Source organism: Botryllus schlosseri, chromosome 9 (genome assembly GCF_051294905.1).
Source record: "Botryllus schlosseri isolate E-star chromosome 9, Bs_hap1, whole genome shotgun sequence".
Taxonomy (NCBI): Eukaryota; Metazoa; Chordata; class Ascidiacea; order Stolidobranchia; family Styelidae; genus Botryllus; species Botryllus schlosseri.
In genome coordinates, this window is record NC_137244.1 from 19,875,185 (window position 1) to 19,901,324 (window position 26,140).

The 26,140-nt window shown below is 39.4% G+C and overlaps 2 protein-coding genes across 3 annotated transcripts; both read right to left on the reverse strand.

The window, feature by feature from the left end:
• Positions 1–238: 238 nt before the first annotated feature.
• On the reverse strand, positions 239–13,662 carry LOC145446062 (rabphilin-3A-like). Of its 2 annotated transcripts, none has more exons than XM_080324239.1 (17): positions 12,269–13,662; positions 12,061–12,195; positions 10,757–10,889; positions 10,558–10,629; positions 9,758–9,849; positions 7,953–8,137; positions 7,450–7,539; positions 7,014–7,100; positions 5,834–5,956; positions 5,174–5,269; positions 4,910–4,989; positions 4,739–4,813; positions 2,997–3,130; positions 2,806–2,908; positions 2,115–2,272; positions 1,876–2,051; positions 239–1,803 (listed from the first exon to the last, which is right to left on the reverse strand). In XM_080324239.1, exons 1-17 carry the CDS (start codon positions 12,340–12,342, stop codon positions 1,664–1,666), a joined length of 1,953 nt encoding a protein of 650 aa, XP_080180365.1. In that variant the 5' UTR covers positions 12,343–13,662; the 3' UTR covers positions 239–1,663. The 2 variants fall into 2 exon arrangements, with proteins under 2 accessions (XP_080180365.1, XP_080180364.1); XM_080324238.1 differs by having other exon boundaries at positions 4,733–4,813.
• Positions 13,663–18,279: 4,617 nt separating this feature from the next.
• On the reverse strand, positions 18,280–26,136 carry LOC145447269 (CCR4-NOT transcription complex subunit 10-like). The gene is made up of 16 exons (XM_080325686.1): positions 25,838–26,136; positions 25,234–25,358; positions 24,257–24,375; positions 24,110–24,196; positions 23,957–24,045; positions 22,281–22,391; positions 22,104–22,221; positions 21,858–22,041; positions 21,625–21,794; positions 21,447–21,566; positions 21,245–21,381; positions 19,660–19,966; positions 19,091–19,184; positions 18,813–19,008; positions 18,658–18,754; positions 18,280–18,590 (listed from the first exon to the last, which is right to left on the reverse strand). The coding sequence occupies exons 1-16, from the start codon at positions 26,063–26,065 to the stop codon at positions 18,361–18,363; spliced, it is 2,412 nt and encodes an 803-aa protein (XP_080181812.1). The 5' UTR covers positions 26,066–26,136; the 3' UTR covers positions 18,280–18,360.
• Positions 26,137–26,140: the final 4 nt, after the last annotated feature.

The following is a 26,140-nucleotide window of genomic DNA, read 5'->3' on the forward strand; positions in this document are numbered from 1 at the left end:
CGTATAACAAATGACACACTGGCCGAAAGTTTGAGATCTTGTGAGGATATTTCAACTCATTCATTACCCTCGCAATTGCGGATTTTACGAGCTCGAGTTTAGTCAACAAACCCACCGCTCACTATAAACATTGGTGACGGCAAGAGCTGGATTACTCAGTCATACCTGCAGGCTTGAAGCAATCTAAACTCTTCAAATCAACCCTCCTTCTCTTAGCACGATCATCGAACAAGACATGTAGAATTAGCCAGCAACTTGATGACATATATTCATGCATGAATGCTAACTTTATAATTGCACAGCTTCACTAAATGTTGAATCGCGACGAGTCCATGGTTAGAACAACACAATTTCTGTTATGGACAATGCAAAAATACTGCAAAGCATGATTCTACAATGACGATTCACGACAGGCCCCGATAAAAATTAATTCTCCGCGACAGAACCGTTCACCAACAACGAAACCAATTTGTATGTAAAGTGCAGCGTAGACGCCATTTCACAACTTGACCACTAGCAGTTATAGCCAGTATAGTCACGAACACACACGGGAAACGGAACATAGTTTCATAATCAGGAAACAACATAAAATGTATCAGACCCGTTCACAACAAGTATGCGGAATCACTCATGATTGATGAAAGTGATCTGAACTAAAATTTTGCTAGAGCCCGAATGGTGTTTCTGGTATATGCAATATGCTGAGCGTGAGACTATCGATGTTTGCGATTCGCAGTCCACTGTTTTGTTCTGAACGGCTGTGATCAAGTCAGAAATACGGGGAATGAAGAAAAACAGTGTTTGCTGAGGCCATTTCGAAGTTGCTGAGGTTGAAAATTTGATGAAGTACAGAGTTGTATAGTGGGGTAAAACTGGATGTGTGATTTTGTATTATACTTTTGGATTACTACACTAGATATGGACTTGGTCGATAGATTATGGGATGTCGATATCAGTAACAGCACCAATGGGCAATATCTATCATGCTTGCATAGTACAATATCAGTCGGGCTCTAGTAATTATTTTCTCATCAGTCATCCCTACTTCTGTCAATAAAATAATAAGCAACTTTATCTACCAGACACATTCACACAACTGTTATAAAGAAGATGTTCATCACTAGAGATAAATAAATCTATAACTATAGCATCGAGATAGGATTGCAAAAGCCATGAAGGTGCTATTGTACATACTGCTATGGTAATACGATGAAAAGCTATCACAATAGCTATAACCTGAATTTTCCTATACAGACGATGATGACACTTGCACTGGTCAGTACCATTTTGGTACAGATCTACCGCAAAACGGCAGGGTCAGACAGTAGGCACAGAGGGGTACACCAATATGAAGAAATAATCTGTGGTATAGCACTTTTACCGCACAAACCCGACTACAAATTTGATAAAATACGCTTTCAAACCATGCTACCTGTTCGGAAAAGGATTTCTGCTCAAAATTAGACTTGGAGGTCAATCAGAAATACAGCACACACGACAAGTCATCGAAAATTATGCAGATATGAAACTTTTTGATGAAAACGACTGCCCGCGCTCGTAAAAGTCTATGCTTCCAAATATATCAGAGCTACTCGTGTACAGTGTCAGCCAAGTTTCGCTGTATTTTCAGAAAAGACACTTTTCGGCTGCTAATACCTCGAGGTTAGGATTTGCCTCTGTGTTTCTTCAGGCTCTCGGAAGACAGAATGTGCCATCCGTCGAATTGCTGGTCCGCGTGTTTCAGGCAATTGAACCACTGCTTCAGTTGCTCGCCAGAGCTGCTTATACCGAACATTACATGTCCTAGAAAAAGAAGTGACGTTTGATGGTTCATGAATTATGATCTTTGACATTTAAACGGGTGGTACTATTTACCGATGGTGTTGTGACCGTGCACGACAGCGACAGTCAGCGAACCACGAGCTAACTCCGCTTGGCCGTTGTCGGCAGAGACTTGAAATTTCAACTCCCGATCAAAAACAGGGTTAAACGTTTTCTTCTTGACTTCCGTTTTGTGAACAATCGTTCGGCGATCGTCCAAAGACAAAGTTCTGAAGACAGGAATCTAATTTACGAGAGCCGGCTTCATTGCAAAAGAAATCAGAGCTACTTACACTTTCACGAACGCGTTGACGTTCTCTTGGTCCTTCTTACGCGGCACAAGGTTGGCACAGCGGTGAATTTTCACTGATAAACTATGCGAATCCAGATTGTAATGCAGGCCGACGTGGATGCGTCCGGGGTCGGTAGCTTGCTTCTCTGCTTCCGAAAGCTTTTGAATAAAAAAAAATTGAAGTATTCCTCTGTGGTCATTAGTCATTACCGAAGTACTAAAGTTAGCCTTGCCTACTGACACTACATGCTCAAGTGGTTACGACTTTGACTACTTCCACTTCTACCTGCAGGTTATTCAGGCAAAACTTCCTTATGCTTAGGATTTTGATCTAGAGTGAAATTGTCATAAGAACTGTGCAAAATAGCCTTGGTGTCGCAGTCACTGATCCCTTGGCCTAATCCATTTCGAAACTACGTACATCAGTTACTACCTCTACTTGTAATGAGTAAAAAATTACAACATTACTTGTACTTGGGTAGTAATGCTGCCTACTTTGATCGCTTCTGTGCAGCGTGCAGGCTGGCTATCTGATAGGAGAATTCTACAGGAACACAACATGCATTTATTTTCAAAAATAAGTTGGCGTAGTTTTGGGCCTTGAAAATCGCCCGTCATGGAATCTCGGGGCCTGCAGAGACGCTGGTCTGACAATAAATGTGGAATACACAGAATAGGACCACTGCACTTACTGCATATGGGGCTTTCAAAGGCAATTCAAACGATTTCTTGGTGTTGTTGGGAGTGATGCCCATTAGCGGGACAGCGACCTCCCCAATGAAGTCATGTCCAAATCTGAATAGAGAGGTCAAGTTTGGGCAATAAGTCAGCTAATCAACAAACCGACGGATCACACGCTTCATGAAATGGATGAATTAATTACTTGTCCTCATCCAGAACTGTCACCAGTAACTTCCTTTTGGGCAACTCCTCCTCTTTCACGCCCCAGTACGTCAACAGCTCGTTGAAAACAGGATTCAGCGTTTTGCTCCTTGTCTTCGTTCGTAGTTTTGTGGACTTTGAAGCAATGCACAAGTCAGAAATTGGAATATACCGAAAACATCATCATTTTCAGTTCAATAAAGTATTCCGAGTATCACCAATGGTAACACCGAATTAGCACGTTCAAGATAGACATTGGATGCATCTATGATCATATCGACACAGATCCCGATCAGTCAATGTTATATACGATGCAGTCCATGTCATAGTAAGACACCATGCAGTGAACATTTACATCTGTTGACTCCACATAAGATATGGAGAGGGGGTCAGTAACTAAGTATTCCGGTAGAACAGCCTACCATAAAGCTGATTCTGGAGGTTCATGATATACATGATTTCTATTTTGCACTGCTCCTGTATGAGGTTAAGCATGCATAAATCATTTAGCATATCTTGGACAAGAGTTGGTGCGAAGAATTTGTAATGACCATATATACACTTATCCAGCGAATAGACAGTAGTAGATTATTAACAGAAATGTGGAAGGTCTCATTTTAATCACACCTCTTGGTCACCTCATTTCTGACTATCCGACTACCGTAATAGAATTTAGAGCATTTCAAAATTGTGACCTGTTTTACAAAAGTATTCCCTGTGGATCCGCAGACGAGCTGGGAGTTATCTGAGCTGCTATGTCACTTGCAATGTGAATTGATTCGTGAAATGCATAAAATCAATGTCTCAATGAGAACTTGACATTAATTGGAATACAGTGCGGATTAGTAGATTCACACCATGGCGTAGCACTCATTAGTGTAGCCATGCATTTGACATTCCAAATACTTACATCGGACTGAAAGTTGAACAGATCATACAGTAAACACAGATTAGCGACAACGGCTATGTGTGTGAGATGGAGTGCAAATACTTAGAGGTCCTTCATAAGAACAAAAGTTATCATGTGTCAACAAATTACACAGGAGACGAGTACACAATATATAACACACAGAGTGAACAGCAAAAGATTCTTCCGGCATTGAAGGTCGGTTTATAAAGTATTTAGAGTTTCTAACTCATTTGCTATAACGATACACTCTCAAATCACAACATTCTTGGACTATAATAACAAAAGAGAGTCTAGAAAATAGAAATGAGGCATTCATTCACAGACCACATTATTCATCAGTTGCCACATAAGTGCTTTTATGTACAGTACTTTTCGATCAATTGCCACAGTCAGTATATTTCATTCGTTCATCAACGATACACTTGTGAATTCTGGAAGCGAGTTTCGCAGGCAAGGGGTGACAAATTATACAAGGATGATAAATTGCGACTGCAAAATGAGTGGCATAAAAATCACTTAATTCGACAGGACCAAATAACTGAGAATTTAATATACAGCATCACGGTGAGCCTGTTAGCAATTAGACCCAATGTAATTTGAGGGGGCAACAAACCCGACAACTGATGTGTCAATTTTTTGTCGCCAAGGACTAATTGTTCTGTGAATATTTTTGCATCCAATGTTGAAATCGAATATACTCCCTCTCTCAGGCACAAAACGTTTAGGGAAAACCCCTTCACCACACAATTCATGAAATAGTTTTAACGTGACATCACAAATAACGATTGATAAAAGTCTGTGATATAGGTAATTCCGTAGCAACATACACATACCCGTGACATCCCAGGTAGAAGATGGAGCTTCACATACGGATCCGATAAGCCGTTGGTATCCATACCAATAAGATCCTGGACAACAATGCAAATTCATCATTAGCTACTACAAGCACAAAAGCACTCCTTAACAGGCCACTGCTAACACCACAATCAATACCGATTACTTACCTGCGCTCTGTTGATACGGACATGTAGGGCACATCTTGACGGATCGTATGTCACAGAAAATTCGATGCTCCCTCTGTCACCTGTTGACAGTGTGTTACATTAGTGTCAAAGCGAAATACGATTCAGTGACAAAATTCACAGCGCAGAATGTGCAACGTGTATTGGATGGGCAAATATTTCTCTACATGGGAGCGTATTTGAACAAGCCATCTGGATTTCAAATTCCACGAGGCGACAAGTGTCTAATCAATATCGATGCGATACCTTTGTAATTCATGTGTTCCGTCGATGTTCGTTTCGCAACGGGTGTGCGATCAGAACCGCTGTGCAAATTAGACATGTCAACCGAGCCTGCGGCATCTACAAAATGAAAACAACGCTTTGTACAAGGAATCAGCCATTTGAAAGCCAGATTAGCATAAAGTCCTCATAGAAATCAACACAACTGAGTGATCGAATGTACCAGCAGTCCACCATCAGGAATGTTCATTACATGCCTGTTTCTCGACAGCCTGAAGACAAGAATTCAAAATAGCTGAATAGCCCATTCTCAAGGCCCTGTCATTCAAGCACTCAATTACAAGTCATACACCATTCTCTCATTTGAGACATTCTGGGGTGATAGAAAAAATTGCCAATCATTACTTAGCTCCTAGTTCATTCAGCAAACAAACCATTTTAAAGATAACATCCCCATAGTTACAAGTACCTAAACCAACATAAAGTGGTGGAGGTAACTAAGTTATTTTACTTAATTAGATAGCAGGATTACATCCAAACACTCCAACCACCTGCAGAAGACCATTCAGATATCCATTCCACCAAATCAAGACAGTATACACAGAATTAAGGTCAATCTTAAGCAGAGCAAGTATCAATTCAGAGAGTATCGATCATTCATTTGTAGGAGCTTCCCAAACTTACGTTCTGCAGATGAATCGGTCACATGACTGTCAACGGAAGTTCGATCCTGCGCTTCCGTCGGATTCGTTTCCGGATTTCTTTTCTGCAGTCGAGTTCTGCGCTGTGACAACCTTCTATGCACCGCTGAACATCGAAAAATGAGACCGCATAAGTACAAACTCAAGGAAGGAGAATAGTTATTTCAATAACGCATTAGGCGATCAGTATCTTCCAACATACCCAGGTTTGAGGGAATATTGTAAATCCCTATCATAAAAGTTGTGAGTCACATACCAGAAAAAGATCCTATTTTGGAGAGGAAGTGGAATTGACAGTAAAAAAAAAACAGCCAAGAACGAAAGTACATAAATCATGCAATCGGAGGTTGTGGAAATCTATTTGACAAAGTTCTTGGCGGTTCAAAACTTCAATACATCCATATTCAAATAAACCCAAATATTTTCAGCTGACACTCATCAGGGGTAATCGTCAGCAACTAATAGAGAATTGGAAAGAACTTTGTACCGTATATCAACAATCCTATCACCAAATATGAGGTCAGTAACCGGCATCAAATTTCGAATACCGGTAATCTCTTTGAGAGGATAAGCTTATTTTTAGCTTTTGAGAGGATAGGTCACGCCTAGAAAATACAGAGATAACCGGGCCAGAAACTTTGGCATCATAGTTAATAATAGGATAAGTAAATAAAGACTTGTATATAAAATAGAGGGTTTGCATCTTTCACAGGAGCGAGACTTGAATGAACACATCCATTCCTGTCATTGCTTTGTAAACTCAAGAGACAATAAGATTTCCATTCCAGTGGTTGTGGTTGTCACAGCGTATCTGGATGCATCTCTTATCACTAGAGCAGTTATTTTTTGACATAAAAACGTCAAATAACTCAATTTTGAGAAAACTTCATCCTCAAGTATTAAAATTAGGCATTTTGCACCACAGTACCATAAGAACCAATGTGCCCACCACAGAGTAAAGTTTCATATTCAGATTTGAGATATTGGCTTGTTAAAATTTCGGACTTACTAAAAATTTTGATCATCACACTATGTCAACATAATTATTTGATTCGATAGAATATCATTCACAATGAGTAGACAATGGCCGTCTACAACAGTAGGCAGTTGGCAAAAAAATCCGACTTTGTAAACAATCTTGACAAAATTTCGACTTAACTTACCGGGACTTGATGATGCAGACAACGTCGGTTTATCAAAGCTGGCAGCGCTGGTGCTGCTACTGCTAGTATAACTAACAGAGTCGCTGGCTGCAAAAAAGTAGGTGGAGTATCCCATTAATCGACAGGCATTTAAATGTACTGCCGAATAGACGATAGCGATTAGAGCGTAGACTACACCATGTCACATGAAATTTTAATACCACGGCATCGATTACGTGTCGCCAGATTCGTGACCACGCGCCTCGCACACCAAAATGACAGGAAATTATAATATTAAATTAGGCTCGAAATTTCATTAAGAACGTGTCTTATCATGAAGTTATCTACCTCATGAATACTGCACAAGTTGCCGACATCTCATAGTGCAATCAATACACGAGATAAACAAGTAGACCGGCGCACAGTAACTCAATTTCGGGATTAGGAAATTCCTCACCTTGGGATTCCGTCTTTTTGGGCTTTCCGAGAGTGATGCCGTCATCATCAGAGCTATCCGATTCCTCGGAACTGCTGGTGATATCAGGCCCTATTTGTGTACAATAATAATCCAAATCAGTGTTTGCATATAAATATACGGTTAGGGTGAATTCAGGGATTGGTAAATTTAGCATTGGAACTGTGACAAGTTATCATTCTGAAACCAATGCATGATGCATCAGTACTGTATGAATATATTTGTAAATGAATGTTTCACTTGATGACTTTGGAAACTAGTATGTGTTTATGAGAGTACTAACGTTAGGGTTTGGGGCAGGGCAGATTAGGATTAGGGGACGCAGAATTTGCGGTTAACTTTTATACATTACAGAAATACAGCATATACAATTTCAAATTGGTAGCCTATATATCGCTTAGGGCATATCCACAACATTATTTAAAAACATATCTATCGCTGACAATAGAGGTTTCATTCGAAATAACAACAGTAACTCCACATACTCGCAGGTTTCCCCCACTGGAAAGATTGCACCGAGCCCCCTGACATCACCCTGGCGTGACCTTTTTTACCGTCGGTAGAGTCAAGGGCTCGTCCCCTTCTGGGCGTTATCGGGGAGGAGGCTGGGTTTACAGAGTGAGCATATCTCTTATGTTGCAAGGGCAATTGCGGCGTGGGCAGTTTGTACCTGAGCAAATAATAAATTTATAAATATAATTTTGCAATGCGGTATTTCAAGAGCGACAAAGCGATCTCCTTCCACATCAAATCAGTAGGAGTGGTCAAAGTAACCCTATCTATTCATCACATTGTGTCTGTACATGGAATTGTACATTGTGTGTCTCAAAAGTAATGGAACCATGGATTATCATAACCGCTGGAAACTACCAAAGACTCATCCTACCCACAAGAAGCTATAACTTACAGTTTGGCTAACGCATCAAAATTTACGGTAGCAATAATATGCTGATGTTTAGCGAAATGCTTCACAGTATTGAGCAAGAAACAATGTTTGTCCTACCATAGTGTCCTATATGGTGTCGACACAGGCAAATCTCACGCCTCAGTGAAATTGTATCACGTCACAATTTCCATTTGGCTATAGGCAATTTGACGGTCATTTTTGACCGGCTTGCCGAGCATTAAATTTGGTACAACGGGTATCCATCGAAAGATGACTCTGCACTGATTACGAAAATATAAATTTTATTCCGCTCGTGGCCCTGGAACTTCCACAATCAGCCTAGAATTTTTCATTGTTATGGAGATTGGCATTGGGACGCAACAATGCTGTCTGGCTCTTTTTCTCTTGAGCTACTCTCTCGTTTCGCCAGACAGCATTGTTGCGTCTCAATGCCAATCTCCATAACAATGAAAAATTCGAGGCTGATTGTGGAAGTTTCAGGGCCACGAGCGGAATAAAATTTATATTTTCGTAATCAGTGCAGAGTCAGCTTTCGATTGATACCCGTTTTACCAAATTTAATACTCGGCAAGTCGGTCAAAAATGATCGTCAAATTGCCTGTAGCCAAATGGAAATTGTGACGTGATACAATTTCACTGAGGCGTGAGATTTGCATGTGTCGACACCACATAGGACACTATGGTCCTACCAAAATTACAATTCTGTTCTATTTGAGATGTATTCAACAGTGTTAGATTTTAAAGGGGTGTTATTTTGCTTTTGCGTAACAATATGTGTTTCCGCTAGTTAAACACGGATCAATTCATTTCAATTCTGCCAATTCTAGACATTGTGATTTACATAAAAAAGGGACAGCCTTCGAATGTAAAATTTCCGTGCAAACGAACACATATGCGACAAACCGTCACTCTAAAAACATCACCAAAACACCTGATCAACTGCATTTGAAGATAAATCAGGAAAAATGACTTGGAGAATATATAGAATACAGAAAATTTGATCAGCATTATGTTTGTCACACAACGACTGCTTTCAATTCCCTGATACTTTCAAATCACAATAAATATAATTGACTATATACAATTATACATAGTCAAGTGCTTAAGTTAAGACTGTAACATATATAATATTCAGATACAGCGATTACTCATTGTTGTAATCAGAACCACAATCCTAGTCACAATTGATTTCGTGAAAGCATTAATCATGAATTTACAGTGACTCAAATCTTTGTAGTGTTTTGGATGACAACACTTGAAGGTATCGTCTTGGATATTATACAGGACAGTACTCCAATGAAGCTCGCATTGAGCGTGGAAATTAAACATGGAACACGGCGACTCTATGAGGATCTATCAGAAATTTACAGGGCAAGTGCATACCGAGGTAGAGCCTGAAAGAACCAAGCACCCGATCGCTTCCACAGTTCTCTGTCTTCGCTGCATATCTTACACAACCAGTGGAAAGAGGAATTCTGTAAATAGCATCGTAATGAACATAAATGGGAAGGACAACCCACTAAACAAATAACAAAACACGATCGATTTGCAATGGCGTAAGAGATTTTATTTCGTTGTTTAACGACAGGCCATATGACATCAGCCGATCAGCGAACAAGGTTGCTGACAGGAAGTAATCAGCCCCAGCATGACAATACCAATTGACAGAACTTAAGCGTTAGTACATGTAATGTACGCTGTAAAATTGCTACCATCACAAAAATGGTCACATTTCCCCAATGTTTGTAGCTGTCTGGCTCACCACTTCATGCCACAAAGGGGATTGAGTCATAAATTTTAAAGTATAGGATTTAGATGGAAGATTACCAAATACAAACTTTAGATTTTGTTATCACAGCAAATTAAACTAGGATTTGGAGGCAAACCTCGTAAACAAAAAACGTTGATCAATACTTAGGTCCAAAAATACAAAATCCATCCAATTCCGCAACACATATACACCAATACACGGTATATTTTATGGAGTGTATTTATTTTATCAATGTCGCTACTCAAGCAGAATTATTAAATAGTTCCTAGAGGGGTCGAGACAGTAGCCGACATTGATGTTACCGAAGTCGAATAATAAAATATATCCTGGTGGAGTATTGACGAAATTGACAAAATAGATGTACCTTATTTTATGATACTATTTTCAAAACTACATAGTGCATATAGCCTACCTGAGCACTTTGCTTCCTTGCAGAAGGACGTACACCAGTATAATAATCCACACAGCACTTATTGCAAACTTTCTGAAAATTCAATATGACATAATAAGATCCTATTATGCACAATGATTAAATTCAAATATATATCTGACAAACCACAGTTGTGTCATAAATAGTAGCGTCTATCAAGTACGAAAAATATACTTATCACCTTTTTACAGTCTGTGCATATCACAGGTGTGCTTCCCATGAATTTTCCAAACGGCTCAGCACAAAGAACACAAGTAAGGACTCCATCTCCAGCCGAATTATCTTTCATCAAACCGAGTTTTTGAACCAGCGACCTATTGCCAGGAATATTCAGGACACATATAAATTTGAGGCAGGTATACTCTGACCTAAATAGCTAGGCGAAACAGGGTGAAGCAAGTTTGAAGCAAACGGAAATTCAACTTCGTTAAAACTGGAGTTCATTCTGCTATGGATATCTTTCTTCATAAGTCCTGAATTTCATTACATTTATATCCAAGCTAATTGTAATATTAATTAAACAAGTTATCTTTGTGAAGGATTTCTTTGTCACTACTTATCCATTATTATAGTATTATTCATGCGTATGGATAAATCATAAGGACAATGCAATGACTGTGCCCTGCGGTGTTGTCAAACCAAGAACTATTGATAGCAACTCAGTCAATTGTTGCCTCTAATAAAAAAATTGAAATACAAATATGATACTGCTACTGATTATGATGATATGCAGTAATTTAATTCAATAAGAGAAAAAAATCATGTATGATAATTAGGGCAAGTTTTTGCAACTTTTGCAACATTTTTTTACAGCTTCCGGCAGCTTCATAAATACTCAGAAGTTATTTAGCATGGTGTTTTAAGCTGTTTGGAGGATTCTTATATTGCAGCTTTTTGCAACTGTTATCAATTTTTTTCATGCAACTTTTTTTTCAACTTTTTTGATTTTTCATGAAACTTTTACCAACTTTTTCATGCAACCAACTTTTCACTGGAATTATTTGGAACTATATGTAAATAGATCGCTTGATTATTTCACTGTCGTTAAAATTTGAGGACCTTTCTGATTTGACATACATTCAGGCTAAACCGCCAAAAATTATATTTTCACTGGATCAATTTTTTCAGGCTATTGACTTTTATGAAGTCGCCAACACTGAGTTTTGATATACAGTGCCTTGGATACGGATCGATTTGAGTATCTCGTACCCTAATAATTTCAAGGAACTTGTCCACAAATGCAACTTTGTGAAAAATAAATGCAACTTTTCACTGGAACTGTCTGAACTTGGACTTGCCCTAATGATAATGTAAAACAATACTATGAAACTATGCTTGTGCGTGTAAATTCTACTGAGCAAAATATATTATTTCAAAGATGTGCTATTTTTGGTTTATATCTTGTCATTGTCAGTTCCAGCAAACGCCAACAAAATTTAGAATAGGCCTACATTTTAACGATGACAAACAGACAATCCTACAAACCCTATTCTTTGCTGTTCCAGATCTTCCAATATAGCCGCCTTGGAAATAACGTCCTGAATTTTATTCAATTCCTCCGGAGTATATTCTGGAACGTCTTTCCTCGTACTTTGGTTAGACCTTACTGACCACCCCGATCTGGTGAATATATCAAAACAATTATATCCAGTTTCAGTGTTAATAATGCTTTCAGAGCAACTTGCAAACTTACTTCAACTTTGCTCTTAACGCCAGATGCCTATCCGTTGGACATATCCACGCACTTGTGTTCTCATTTTCTTGCATTATTGATTTTGAGGTTGCCAACCAACTCAATTTGATATAATCACATTTTCTACAAGATTTCAATAGCTAAAAAGGGAAAATCTGAGATGACTGACGTTATCTAATAAACATATAAAGAGTAGATGAAAAGCAAAGAAACAGCGGCTACTAATCAGATCACATGCCCACCTTACATCCATGCAAAGTTCTGTGCAATTGTTATACTAGAAACATTCACATGGTACGGTATTAATGATGGCAATTGAATTTACCGGAGGGTGGATCTGGATTCCTCAATAATTCAATACAAGTGAAATGAAATGCTGGTTATGTGCAGTAGCATAGCAAAATACACGTTTTCTAACATTGATGTAAAATTTGGAGTTCTAAAAATATACGGTATATATTTTCACCAATTTTACTATCCATATCATCGTAAAAAAATCAATCCATTAGTGCTATGGTAATTGAAATGATAAGTGAAATTATAACGAATCGGTAATACCACAATCATGTTGCATTGGACAAGAAATCCGCAATTATGACTGTATCACATAGCATATACCTGATCTTAGATCCCAAGGTAGCGATAATGCATTGCATTCAAACATCAAGAAACTTCATAGGCCAAAGATCTCGGACCAGAATGTATTTAACTGAATTAAAATATATAAGTATATTCTTACATAGGCGTGATCTACATAATGCAGCAGCAATTGCAACTACAAAATAGAACATTTGAACACAACTTTGGCAGTCTGATATAATTTATGACTGATGAAAACTTGTTTAATCAAATTTGGCTATTATTCGACTGCAGGATTCAACCGAATGCATATCAATATTCCAAGCGTCTAGTCTTACTCCCAGTCGCTTACATGAGTGAAACCACCTGCAAATTATCTTCCGATTGCGATTAGATTCTGTTTTTGGTAAGAAAATCTTCAAATGTCCGTGCACTTTCAAAATTTCTTTTCAATGCAACAGCGTCCGCTATAAAGGAATCGTTGGATTCCAACCAGGTCGCTTTCCGTAACTTGATATGATCATGAGAGAATGAAGTTCCATCTTTCAGTTTCGACGGTAATTTCTGTTCGTGATACTTTCTGAAATTGTTTTCCCGGTTCGAAGTTTTCTTGGAATCCGAATCCTTGATAGCGGATAGTATAAGTTCTGGATACGTTCTTCTGGAAGCGATAACCTCGCAAATCAGGTTATCGATAATATCATCAACAGTAGGTTTATTATCCATTGCCGCAGGTAAGTCCCAAACGAAACCCGGAACAAGACTAGCAATTTGACGCGATTTGCCAAGAGACGCCGTCGGCGGTAATGTTAAAAGTTTTTGATCGCGAGCGACACCAGGCGTCTTCAGCAGCTACGGGAAGGTTGGTAATCTCTTCTCCTACCCTCCAATCGCCTGCTCTAAAGTCGCAATACTAGGGTTGCCATACGTCCGGAATTTCCCGGACATGTCCGGAATTTCACTTGAAAGTCTGCGTCCGGGAGGAATTTCTAAAATATGCCTAAATGTCCGGAATTTTGAAGGCTTGAAGCAGGCTCAAAAGTTTTTCGTAAATCAACATGAACAATAATATTTTCCAGCGGATTTATGCTATTCAAAATTCTTCTTCGTACCGCGCGCGAGTTAATGCAACGTATAATGATATTAGTATGGGCTTGGGCACCAGGCACCACCCTAGTCAAAAAATGCAATCAAAATTAATATAAATAACCATCATAAAGTCTGATTGTAATCGTAATTATAAGCTAACGGTATATTCGTAGAGTTGGTTAAGACCGATCGGACGCTTCGATCGGATCTTAGGGTCGTTTGCCTTTATCTGGGGATCGCGATGACTTTGGACGTAATCAGCTTCCTATGCCGTGAGTAAGCTTGGACAAGCTGAATTTTTTTAGTAATCAGATTATCAAGTTTCGAGCTTTGCCACGGAGCATTTTCAAGTTGGAAACTAGGTCGTGACCATAAAATGTTGGAAATCACCGGATGTGCAACCTGCTGGTGCATTTTATAGTAGCCTGATATATGGAATAATCAATATTATTGACATAATTCATACATAAAATTTAACAGCCAAATGCATATAGTAAGTGCCCAACAACTTACACCGACTACCCTATGGTGGGCCCAAGATCGGTGCTTTTTTGGGCGGGAGGGGGCAGAAAAAATGTTGTTTCGGACCTGATTAAAACACATAACCAGATAGCCGCACCGACCTAACAAACACAACCCTGACAGGCCAGACACGGCCCACCAGGCGATTTCGTCTGGCCCGTGGAGGAATCTACTGCAGACCCTAGCAACTAGCAATCACCAGACCTCACATTACAGATGGCTCAATTTATGACCTGTGTTCCACTTCATTTATGTATAGTGTATACCAGGGGTGTCAAGCATACGGCCCGCGGGCCGCATCCCACCCGCCAGATGGTTTCATCCAGCCCGCGACGCGATTCTAGAGATTGGCACATTTCTAACAAATGGCGATATCGCAAATCGCGATACAATAATATTGAACAAAATTTCAACGTCTGCGTTTACGGTTAAATCACTTATATTCCTCACAATGCATGCATATACAGGACCATATTGCCAGATTGTGACTAAATCAAAGAAATCATAGCAATATGCCAACATACATCGTCGGTATAACTATAGATTACTAACCTACGGTTAGGTTAGTAATCTATAGGTTAGTAATCTATAGTATAACGCCGCTGTTTTAGCAGTTTATAAAACTATTCAACAGGCCAATCATCGTAATTCTGCCAATGCCATTGTTTGCTGATAAAGGTGTTATAGAATAGAACAGTGCTCTTCAACCGGGGTGGTCGTACACCCTAGGGTGTACCAGAATTTGCAAAGGGTGTACCGCTCAGATGGGGTGTACAGGGGTGTACCAGATCCGAGTAACAATGAGCCGATGGCTAGCTATCACAAATGCAGGTTTATAGGTCAGTACAGACAGGTTGACGCACAGGTTAACGAGCAATATGGTACAATGTTATCTCAAGTGTAATACTGTACACCGCTTGCTTGTGATGTCATAAGCAAATATTTCTTCTATTCATTTAGCCGTCGCCAATAGACCAATGGTTCCGTTTGGTGTTGTAAAGTATGCAGTTAACAAACATGTGTTCAGCTAGTCATTTGTATTTTAGTGATTTTTGAGGAAACCGCCGCGATAGCTCAGACTTTTTGAATCTGTGCTTCCTACGCGACGCTAATAAATACCGCAATGCACATAAATGAAGTGACGTAGCCAGCCAAGGTCGAAACAGCTTCCATATTGAAATCGAAACCCTTTTGTTTTAAAATGCCGATTGTATGTATCCCGCCGGCCATCCGACAGTCGACGAGCATGTCCACATTCAAGTCGAAATACAAGCAATTACTACTAAATAAATACAGTCCATCCTCAAGATTACCGGACCACGACTGACCTATCGATCTCGCTTCCCATGACATGCCGTCCTATTTATTGTCGCTTTCTTTTTCTATACTATCTTCTTTACTTTCATTCAGTGTGCATGCCTCCTCTTCACATCGCCTAGGCCAAGGTGGGTGTCAGATTCCATAGACTACTCCTTGTCGCTTCGACATCTTCCTGTCTTTTCATTGTATCGCATTTTTTGTGGTGTATTGAACTGATAAAATTGCTAATAAACCAATGATGATGATGATGATGATGTCCAATCTTTCGCCATACATTTGCAATTTAGTATTTTGTTATAAGTGATGTAAATTAGCGACAATAAACTGTGTATAGCGGCATACGATCTGAGGTTACTGACATCTCTTGCAGCCCATGTATGTGCTACTATCGACTGTGTGTGGTGTGTGGGAGGCCTGATGCGCAGTAGGCTGGTGCGCCTGCTATCATCGCTGATCTGAATTACCGCTTCTGCAGCAGTAGCTTTACCTACTCTCCCCCTAATACTGTTACATTTAGGTGAATTATCGTTCGTTATATCATGCTGTTTTTGCTCTGACACGAAATAAATTCCAATTTGCGTACGGTTACCATACGTCCTCTTTTAAGAGGATTTGTCCTCTTTTTTGACTTTTTTGAAAGTGTCCTCGGAGGACGCCCTTTTGTCGTCTTTTTTTTGAGATTTTGTCCTCTTTTTTGAAAATTCAGGTCAGATTTAAAGCAAATTGCGAGTGATATGCCGTAAATCAGCACAGAAGTGACGCTCCGGCGAGTATTTCGGAGTGAAAAACTGTGATTTTAGCTCTTAATGAAAAGTTGACCTTTTTTTTTAGTCATCAACCTAGCAATGCGGAGAGAAAAACGGTATTTTCAGCTCTGAGCGGAGAGACGACTTTGTTTTTAGTCAACCGATCACCAAGTGGGAAAAATTCACCGGTTTTTTAGAATTCTTCTCCGGTTTTGCAAGTCTCAAATTTCTGAAAAAGTGTCCTCTTTTTAGATTTCCAAAATATGGTAAGCCTAAATTTGCGTGGCGGACTGCCTAACTGGCTGCGAATATACTCTGTGACCAAATACTATTTTATTCAAATCCAATTTTTTCACGGCAATAACTCCGCTTCTACTGGTCGGAATTGAACCAAATTTGAAGAACATAGTTTTTATAGAAAACCTAATACTTTCATGGCGTGAACAGAAAAATTTCAAATTTTTCGTTATTTATTTTTGTATAGTAAATAGAAACTTTCCTCTCCCGTAGCAAGGCGGCAACTAGTTGCAATTGAACCAAATTCGATGTGTAGGCTTGTTAGGTCACCTAACAATTTTATCAAGTAGCCAGAACGATTTGAGAAAAATAGTCATGTTTGAAGACCTCAAATGAACAGGGGTGTACGAGTTTTGAGCAAACGTTAAAAGGGTGTACCACGTCGAAAAAGGTTGAAGAGCACTGGAATAGAACCATATGGTCCGTGATATATCGTAACATATTTTTATGTACATAGGCTTGATATTTGAGTATTCAAGTAAAAAACAAGGGCATAGATTTTGAGGTAACATTTTGAAACCATTTGACTCGTCCGGCCCGCGAGTGCTCTGAAGGTTTCAATCGGCCAGCGGCGCAAGTTGAGTTTGACACCCTGCTGTATACAGTCGATGGGAAATGCTTTACTAGTGTGACACCTCATTTTAAAATCCGCTAGTGGGCGCTAAAGAATGTCCGGAATTTGCATCACAAAAATATGGTAACCCTACGCTATACTCACCTGTGATGAATTTAATGCAGAGTACAATTTCCAGCCAACTTTCACGGAATATTTTTTCATATCGCTACCGCTCAAAAGATTCGGCGTCCTAAACATAAAGATATGCGTAAACTAGAAATTGCCAAGTTTATACATCAATTTATTACTAATAATTTCATCATTTCAATACACCACAAGACTGCAATACAATGAAAGATAGGAAGGGTCGAAACGGCTTGGAGAAGTCTTCGAAATCAGACATCCCACCCGGGCACAGGCGGTGTAAGGGGGAGGTATTCACACCGAATGAAGAGTAAAGGCTATGGAAATACTAACTGGACAATAGTTCATATTCGGTTATGGAGACCCACCCGACCTCGACCGTTGCATCATTTTCTCAAGCTAGACTAGTTCGTATCACCATCTCTACTGATACACACGCCGGCGCTGATGTAAGTTTCGAATTACCTCACATCGGAAAAGCTTGTGGATAATATCCTTCAATAAACTGCGTCGAGATAAATAGTTGACTATTCGTCTTTTCCAGCACTGTGGTACCGATCATAAATCAGCAACAACTAACAAGGTCATATTCTCAATCTTGAACGTTGCGACAGGTTATTTTGCAAGGAAATAATTATCACCAGCCTTTACTGACCAAACCGCAAGTGTTGACGACTGCGTAGCACTCCATCGCATATAAAATTTTCAAGAACCTACTGCCCTGTACACCTGAACAAACATAGCTCCGAAACGAGGCATTACACAATACACATATCCGCCATTATATTTCTATGAAAATAGCATCGAGTCAGGCCACAAGGGCCGTCCTAGGCATTCAGTCAACGTCGACCGCGTTTGGTTTTTGACCCCCCACCATCCAATTTTGAGGAGAGCTGCGCCGGTTTCACTACTCTTTCAGGCGTAACCGAGCCCGATGGCGGGTTGCTATGGTGTGGTTGCGGTGTAGACGACTTGGACTGGGATCCCGTACTACCTCCACTAACAGACCCGCCACTGCTGGTAGTTCCAATGGGCGAGTTAGCAACACTGCTAGCATATGGCTTTGATGCTGAGAATTATAAAAGAAAATTGCAGAATCCAGTCCCGTCAAAAATAGGCACTTGCGAAGTACTTACATACTACCGAACCAGGTTGCTGTGGTCTGAATGTCATCTGCATGTTACTAATAATCATGGGGCTCATGTGAGACGGAAGAGAATTATGTTGTAAAATCTGAAGAAAGTAGAATCGCTTGTCGAAAAACGCTTTAAAAAGATCGCAACCAGGTTACCTTGATGGCTGATTGCAAACCGTGTATATGCAAACTGATATAAACGGCCAGCAATATAGCCGCAGGCGGGACATCGTGCTGCGGCACATAAGACGCAAATTGGTTCATGAGCTTCTGCGCCTTCTCAAACTCACTGCGCAAGCTGTGCGCTACCGCACGATTGAACAGCATGCAGGCTTGGGCATGCCGGACAGACCTGGGAGTACATATATTTGGTTATATACTGCACAAGTTTATAGCAATGATTTGTGTACTGTAGTAGACTCCTTTAGACTTACTTGAAACAACATTGGGTAGTGGTGGGACCAACTGGTTTGTGCACGGGAGTGGCACCGTCACTGGGGCTGCCAACGGGCTTATTACTGTTTGAATCTGAAAATACATATTACACCAATTTATCATAGAGGTACAGCAGCAGTCGATTATGTTCTCTACATGAAATGAGCAGAGCTACAACTGTAAACTACGGTATAGAAACCATGGTATGTCAACATGAACCAAACCATGAAAATCGTTTGCGACCTATGCTCATGTGCTATCCTATCCAAGCAATTCGCACTGTTGCTTTTTGGAGAAAAATAATAAAAATGAAGTACTACTACTACGAAAAAAGGTATCCTTTGGCCCACAATAAGCAAAATAAATCCGAGATTATCATATTTTGAAAATCTAATCCGCATTATGACCCAATCATGTGTACTTTGATATTGCAGAGACACCAGCAAATTAAATCGGTAGATGGTACTATTTCAAGTAGGTCCTAGGTTTGGTGTGCATAAAACTCCAGCCCAAATGACCATCAGTGCTCGCAATGTAGTCACCACAAATCTTAAGAGAACTCCTTCACCTTTATAGTCACTAATTTCCGTGACGCTGTCCGACGAAAGATGTTGGATGGCATCCGATATCCTGTCGAGCGACACGAGAGCTTCAGCAGAATACATTTTCCCAAGGTACATGTGCCGCGCGGAGATGTTGGGTAGCTGTAGCAGGACTTTGGAATATTCATGAGCCATCAAGTTGTTGCCCAAGCTGAGAGCGACGAACGCGCTGTTGACCAGAATCGAGGTGTGTAAATTCGATAATTCCTGGCCAAATAAGGCGCCGGTCGGATGGCATTTAACAGAAACATCGTGCTTGGTGTTTGCGGTTTGCTGTGCGAAGAAAAAGAGATTTTGCCCACTTGTAAATACCATGCAGCAAATAAAAATTGGCGATTAAACGCATACTCCTATAAGATTCTATACTCACGGAAAGATCTGAATTAGGTATCGCAGTAGCGGGTAGATGTGGTGGTGGGCACGCAAGAATTTAATATCAACCGGGTTGTAATGACTCGAGTCAAGATTTTCAGATGACTTGACTCGAGTCATTTTCTCAAAATACGGAAACGACTCAAGTCAATCTGTGTATTGACTCGACTTGGACTTGAGTCATTGCGCATGACTCGAACCAAGTCATATGACTTGAGACTTAGACGGCCAAGACCGACATTTCATTGTAATTGGGAAGAACAGTAAAGTAACCACTCTATTGAGATTTCGTCTAATGGCACAGGTAGGCTACTTGAAAATGCGACCAGAAACTGTTAAAAGTGAGGAAAATTAGTATCTTATAAATGTTAATCATTCGATATCACCAAACAGAGTTGTAAAAGAGGGTTTAACAAGACTTTAACTGGAAACTGAACAGTCAACACAATGACTTGGACTCGAGTCATAATACCATGACTCAGACTCGAACCTCTGCTCAATGACTTGGACTCGGACTTGACTCGATGGTGAATTGAAAATGACTTGACTTGACTCAAGTCAAAACTACAAAAGTTAGGTTGACTTGTGACTCGGAGCTTTGTGACTTGGTTACAACCCTGTACATCAACATCACAGCATCAATAAGTCTCAAGATGGATGCAATTAATGTAATTCATCTGTTGCCCCTCACAAGGGGTTTTGACTCGAAAAGTACATTTGCGAATACGGAAACCCACTTACTACAACCGAGTTGGATTTTATTGGGCAACGTTGCACATTTGTCTCAAGCCCATCAACGAACAGCTATGGCTCCAAAAAATGAAAGTTGACTTGTGACAGGACCGAATCACAGATTTTTGCCACTTGACTGATATAATTCAACTTGTTTGTGACATGTTACAAAATATTCAATCATGTAGGTGTAGGCCTACCACACAGGATCCTGTATATTCCCATCCCATATTTTATGGTTGTTTCCAACTTTCTAATATCTTCTCATGCTAGTTCTCAATGAGGCGAGAGTGCAGTAACGAATTGAAAATTCAAGACCAACTGTGACGAACTACTTCACATAAGATTATTGGGTAGGGTTGGTGTACTTCGTCGTGAATGCGACCTTACACATATAACCCGCACATACATAGCCAAGTTAATGAACTGAGATAAGCAGGTACTTACATTATTTTTGACATTCTTCCTGGACTCGATAATACCTAGTCCAGAAAGCCCGGCCTCAGCTAAAATAGTGAGAGCGTTCTGCAAGCAAACAGATGCAAACTCCAGTGTAGGACCCGGCATCACTGAATTTCCGCCACCTAGAATACACAGAAATAACTGGTATAATCACTTCTGGTATAACATCCTTGCAAAGTCACATTACCAGCCCATGTCTGACTCAGCGCATGAATGATTATCTTTTGATGAGCACCAGAGCCAATAGCAGAATATAAGGCTGTATTTTGATGTTTTGATTTTCTGTTCGATGAGTTTGGTACATTGACTGTAAAACAGCACGAGTTGTGAAAACTAGATGGCGAGATATCTCAAAGTGAAAACACCTTCATTTTTGTCTGCCGAGCAGCAAGCTTGGATGCAACACTCTGCCAAGCGGAGCCACAAGCGGGGATTACGATAAAACACTTGAGCTGCAGCGATAAGACAGTCAAACGCAGCGGTTGGTTTACCAGAAAAGAGTAATTGTATGCCGGTATTGTAAAGTAGTTCAAATCTACAAACAAAAACGGCTGATTTCCATTACTGAATCACATTCTCAAACCAAAAGATATCTCACTTTTTATTCATACTGAGAGTATGAACATTTTTTGCACCGCCAGACGAATGCTGATGCTTGTTGTCTTTCTTTGTTACACCAGACGCGGAAACATTGGTTGAGATGATTTTATCATTTTCCTCCAAAGCTTTTGCGAAATAAAACGCACCCAGTGCATGCTTTGACAATTGGAAATGTATAACACCTGAACAGGATCAATTGAGAGTAACACTACAAAGTACAAAATAGTATTGATTTGCAACCTACCCAAATTATTGTAAAACATTGTTTGGAGAGAATCACCATTATGGAGCCAGAAGGCGTTTAAAGACGGTGATGGTGGCGAGCTTCCCAGCAACTTATAAGCTTTGTGGAAGTTACCACGCTAAAAGGATATGTTATGTAGAGTTAGTTAATGGTACACTGGCGCACAGATCAACATACCAGAAATTCAAAATTACTCTTCAGAAATACCGAAACCATGTGCAGCGCAGCCGTACTCAGGTCAGAGCTCGATTCTAGATTGGCCAAGGATTTCAGTTCACGTTTGCAAGCCTGTAGAATACAACCCGTTATCGTACATCAAGAAGGAAATTTCTATTATCGGAACACTTACGCTAATCAGTAGACATTCGCAGAACCCCAAATTTCAGCTGAGTTATAAAAAAACTAAATCTACCAAATTGCACATTCAACTACAGATCTGTTACATTACTATGGATTGCAGATGCCCAAATTGAACTATGCATCAACTGAGTGTTGAAAGAATAAATCCTATAAAATATGATTTTTACACTTAGAACAAAAACTTTATAATGAACATTTATTGCACATCAGCGCAACTACTGTTCCATTTCAGACACCAGTTCAGAATTTTGATGCTTCACCTTGGAAAGTGTCATCGTATTGTTCGGTCGAAACGCAACAGTGTGATGCCAATTGGTTAATTGCGAACGAGCTTTAAAATATTGGCTATTGGCAAATTTTTCGACGGCAATAACTCCGCCTCCACTGGTTGGAATTGAACCAAATTTGGGGAGCATCGTTTCTATAGACAACCCAACACTTTCAAGGGGTGAACAGAAAATTTTCAATTTTTTTGTTATTTATTTTTATATAATAGATAGAAACTTTCTTCTCCTGTAGCAATGCGGCTACTGGTTGGAATTGAACCAAATTTGGTGTGTAGGCTTAAATTAGGTAACCTAACAATTTTATCGAGTAGCCAGTACGATTTGAGAAAAAATGTCATTTTTGAAGAGCCCTAGTTAGTGTGCGTTATCAGAGGGGCGATTTTTTTACCTAAAAAACGGAAGATTTTGACCTGAAAAAAAAAATCAAAATTTTGACATTTTTATACCTTAAAAAACTTTAATGTTGACAAAATTTTGCCCTCGTGTATGTAAATTAGGTGTTTTCTCACATAATGTTAGAATTGCACTACTTATCTTCTTTTTGAGCTGGAACTGTTTGTCCTTACAAAGCAGTTTGGCCTGAAATTTATTTAAACGAAATCTGGACCTATGAACAATTCCAGTAGTCAGGCATCATGATAGAAATAATTAGAATTTGTTGTAGTAGAACGAAAAATACTTTTCCTACATTCTCGGGGAGAAAGTGTCCGTCCTTGCTAAGTAGCTTGCCAAGAATGGAGAAAGAACGTTCAATAGCAGCAGTTGTTGGCTGGCAACACTGACACTAACAAAGCGTGTTACTTCATTCTGACAATGTTGCCTACATCACAATTTTTCATCATGCGCTTCTTGATATAAGAACAAATGCCCACGCAGTCTTGCTTCAGTTAGGATGTTGCGATACGCTGAGCATAACACCATGCCAACCTATTTGCTTCACTTGACCGTTTATGATTCCCGATGAGCACACAATGGGCCGACCACAACGGTAGGTCTATAAAGTAGGCTACAAGCTTTAAAATGTCAAATGATAAGTTCACCGACAACGCAAACATCTTCGATACAAACGAAACGCTGGTTGCAAAAAAATTTTGACTTTGTAAACAATTTTGACCATTTTTTGACCTAATGCTACAATTTTGAGTTGAGTGTGTCTGACATCAACAGAACCCATAGAACACCAGTCTAGTAAAATGCAAGGCTCACCTTCATAGACTTCATCTGAAGACAGCAGCGTACCCTGACCAGGGCATGAGTTGATTTCAAGTCTTTATTGGGTGGCTTTTGACCTTTGCCTGAAATGAGGAATAGTACATTGGTTAAAACAAGCCACAACTGCGATCCAAATAATATAGATACTTTTATCCTTTACTTCCGAGACTTGCTTTGGTTGAGTCGCAGATACAGTCTTGGATAACATATCGTCAATTTTCGACAGGAGTTGATCTGGATGTATAAGTTTGGGATTGCAGATGGATTTTAGTTAAAAAAATCGATTTAACCCACATGCTTTGTCCGATTCGTGATTGGAAAGATACACCTCCACAAGTAGGCGTAAAACATTCTGAATGTTTGGGACAGGATCTGCAATCTCGGCCATTGGTTCCAACAAGGATTGTGCTTCCCTGTAGGATAATAAAAATAGTTCTTAAATACGCATAGGTTGGCTGTACATGTACATTTCATTTCAGGCATTAGGTCTTCTTTGCCGTGAGACCAGGACTGTGGATTGGGTGAGCTGACGCTAAACAAAATGGAATTGAGAAACAATGAAATCAACTATTTCATGCATGCACAGGTTTATCCCCACAAAGGTATCACAGTCCAAACATGATTTATTTTTTTTCAGTTATATATACATTGTCAATGAGAATGAACTTGTTTTCATATTTAACATTTGTTGCTTTTATTTCAAATAATGTACTTTGTGATTTTTTGAAAACCAGGACAGGAGTAATAATCTATATAACATCCCAATCATTAGCAACAACGATCCTCAAACTGATGCCTTGCACAATTGAGTTGTTCAAAAATACCAATTTTATCCAATTTTCCGTCTATATATATTTGATAAAATTGTTGGGTAGCCTAAAAAACGCTGAACATCATATTTGGCTATTTCTAACCAGTTAGAGCAGCTGTGGCAGTAAAAAAAAGTTGGATTAGAAATTCTTCAACTTCACTTCAATGGGTTGTAAATTTGTTATTTATTGTATTTGTGGACAATGTAACAATTTCATGGAGTAGCCATTGAACTTTGAAAAAAAATAGCAAAAATGAAGACAAAAAATTTTTTTCACTGTCATAGATCCGTTCCTGAAGGTTGAAAGGGAGCCAAATTCAATGTGCAGCGTTTTTTTTTAAGACAACCTAACAATTTTATTATTTTGCCAGCAAAATTTGAGTAAAAAAGTAATTTTTGAACAACCGTGAGTATGAATACATATTACACAGCAACGGGGTCAATACACAAAATTTCTTACCCATATTGGTGGAGGAAGTAGTATAAAAGAGCTTGGTTGTAACGCAATGTTGAATTCTCAATCAGAGCAACTTCATCGGAATGATCCTCATCGTCTTGATGGGACTGTTGGCTGACTTTGTTAACCTACAGAACACACTCACTATTAGTCAGTCACTATGACAGTATAAGAACAGACAACCAAGTCTTATATAGCCTACTAGTCTAGGTTGGTACTCACATGTTTTACAGCAATTAACTTAAGATTGAAGTTGAGAAGCATGTAAATCAATCAATCACTCTAGGTTATTTCGGTATCATAATACAACAAATAATTAAAAGAGAAATGATGAAAATAATAATAACAGAGCTGCAGAATAGAATAGAATAATTGGGTATGGCTGAATTAAAAGTTTTATATAATTATATTAAAATCTATTAGTACGGTAATAACCTATTAATCATAATAGCCTATGTTACTAAATAAGGCAAATAATATACTATGAATACCCTTATTATTGACAATATCGTGCAAATCGAATAATCAGTTTAAGAGATGAGATAGGCCTACATTATATACTGATTGGCCATCAGAAATTCATGATATGTTGATAGCGAGGACATACCTTGTTGAATACTTTTTTAAGGTCCAGCGGCTTTGTTCGTCCCGATTTCAAAAACTCCACTACAGCACGGTTGTGCATGAGTTTGCAATCACCCGGATGGTTTTTCTGTATTCTCTTAAGAATGGTAATGCAAGATTCGTACTGCGACTGCAGAAAGGCACTTTGTGCATCGTTCGCCAAACGCTGCTCTTCGGCACTAAACGTACCAGACTCCTCTTTATTAGCCATCACACTCTGCTATATTTAAAGAATCTAGGATAACAAATAGTTCCTTAGTTACAACACCATTTGGTCCGATCTAGA

Excerpts from the sequence above, each read along its gene's own strand:
- LOC145446062 (XM_080324238.1), bottom strand. The coding sequence starts at position 12,342 with ATGCAAGAAAATGAGAACACAAGTGCGTGGATATGTCCAACGGATAGG. Across the intron at positions 9,850-10,557 it reads CAAGGAAGCAAAGTGCTCAG|AATTCCTCTTTCCACTGGTT; the intron begins GTAGGCTATATG and ends TGCTATTTACAG. Across the intron at positions 2,909-2,996 it reads ACAGTTCTGGATGAGGACAA|ATTTGGACATGACTTCATTG; the intron begins GTAATTAATTCA and ends CTCTCTATTCAG.
- LOC145447269 (XM_080325686.1), bottom strand. The coding sequence starts at position 26,065 with ATGGCTAATAAAGAGGAGTCTGGTACGTTTAGTGCCGAAGAGCAGCGT. Across the intron at positions 21,382-21,446 it reads GCTGAGTCAGACATGGGCTG|GTGGCGGAAATTCAGTGATG; the intron begins GTAATGTGACTT and ends TGTGTATTCTAG. Across the intron at positions 19,009-19,090 it reads ACTACCCAATGTTGTTTCAA|GTCTGTCCGGCATGCCCAAG; the intron begins GTAAGTCTAAAG and ends ATGTACTCCCAG.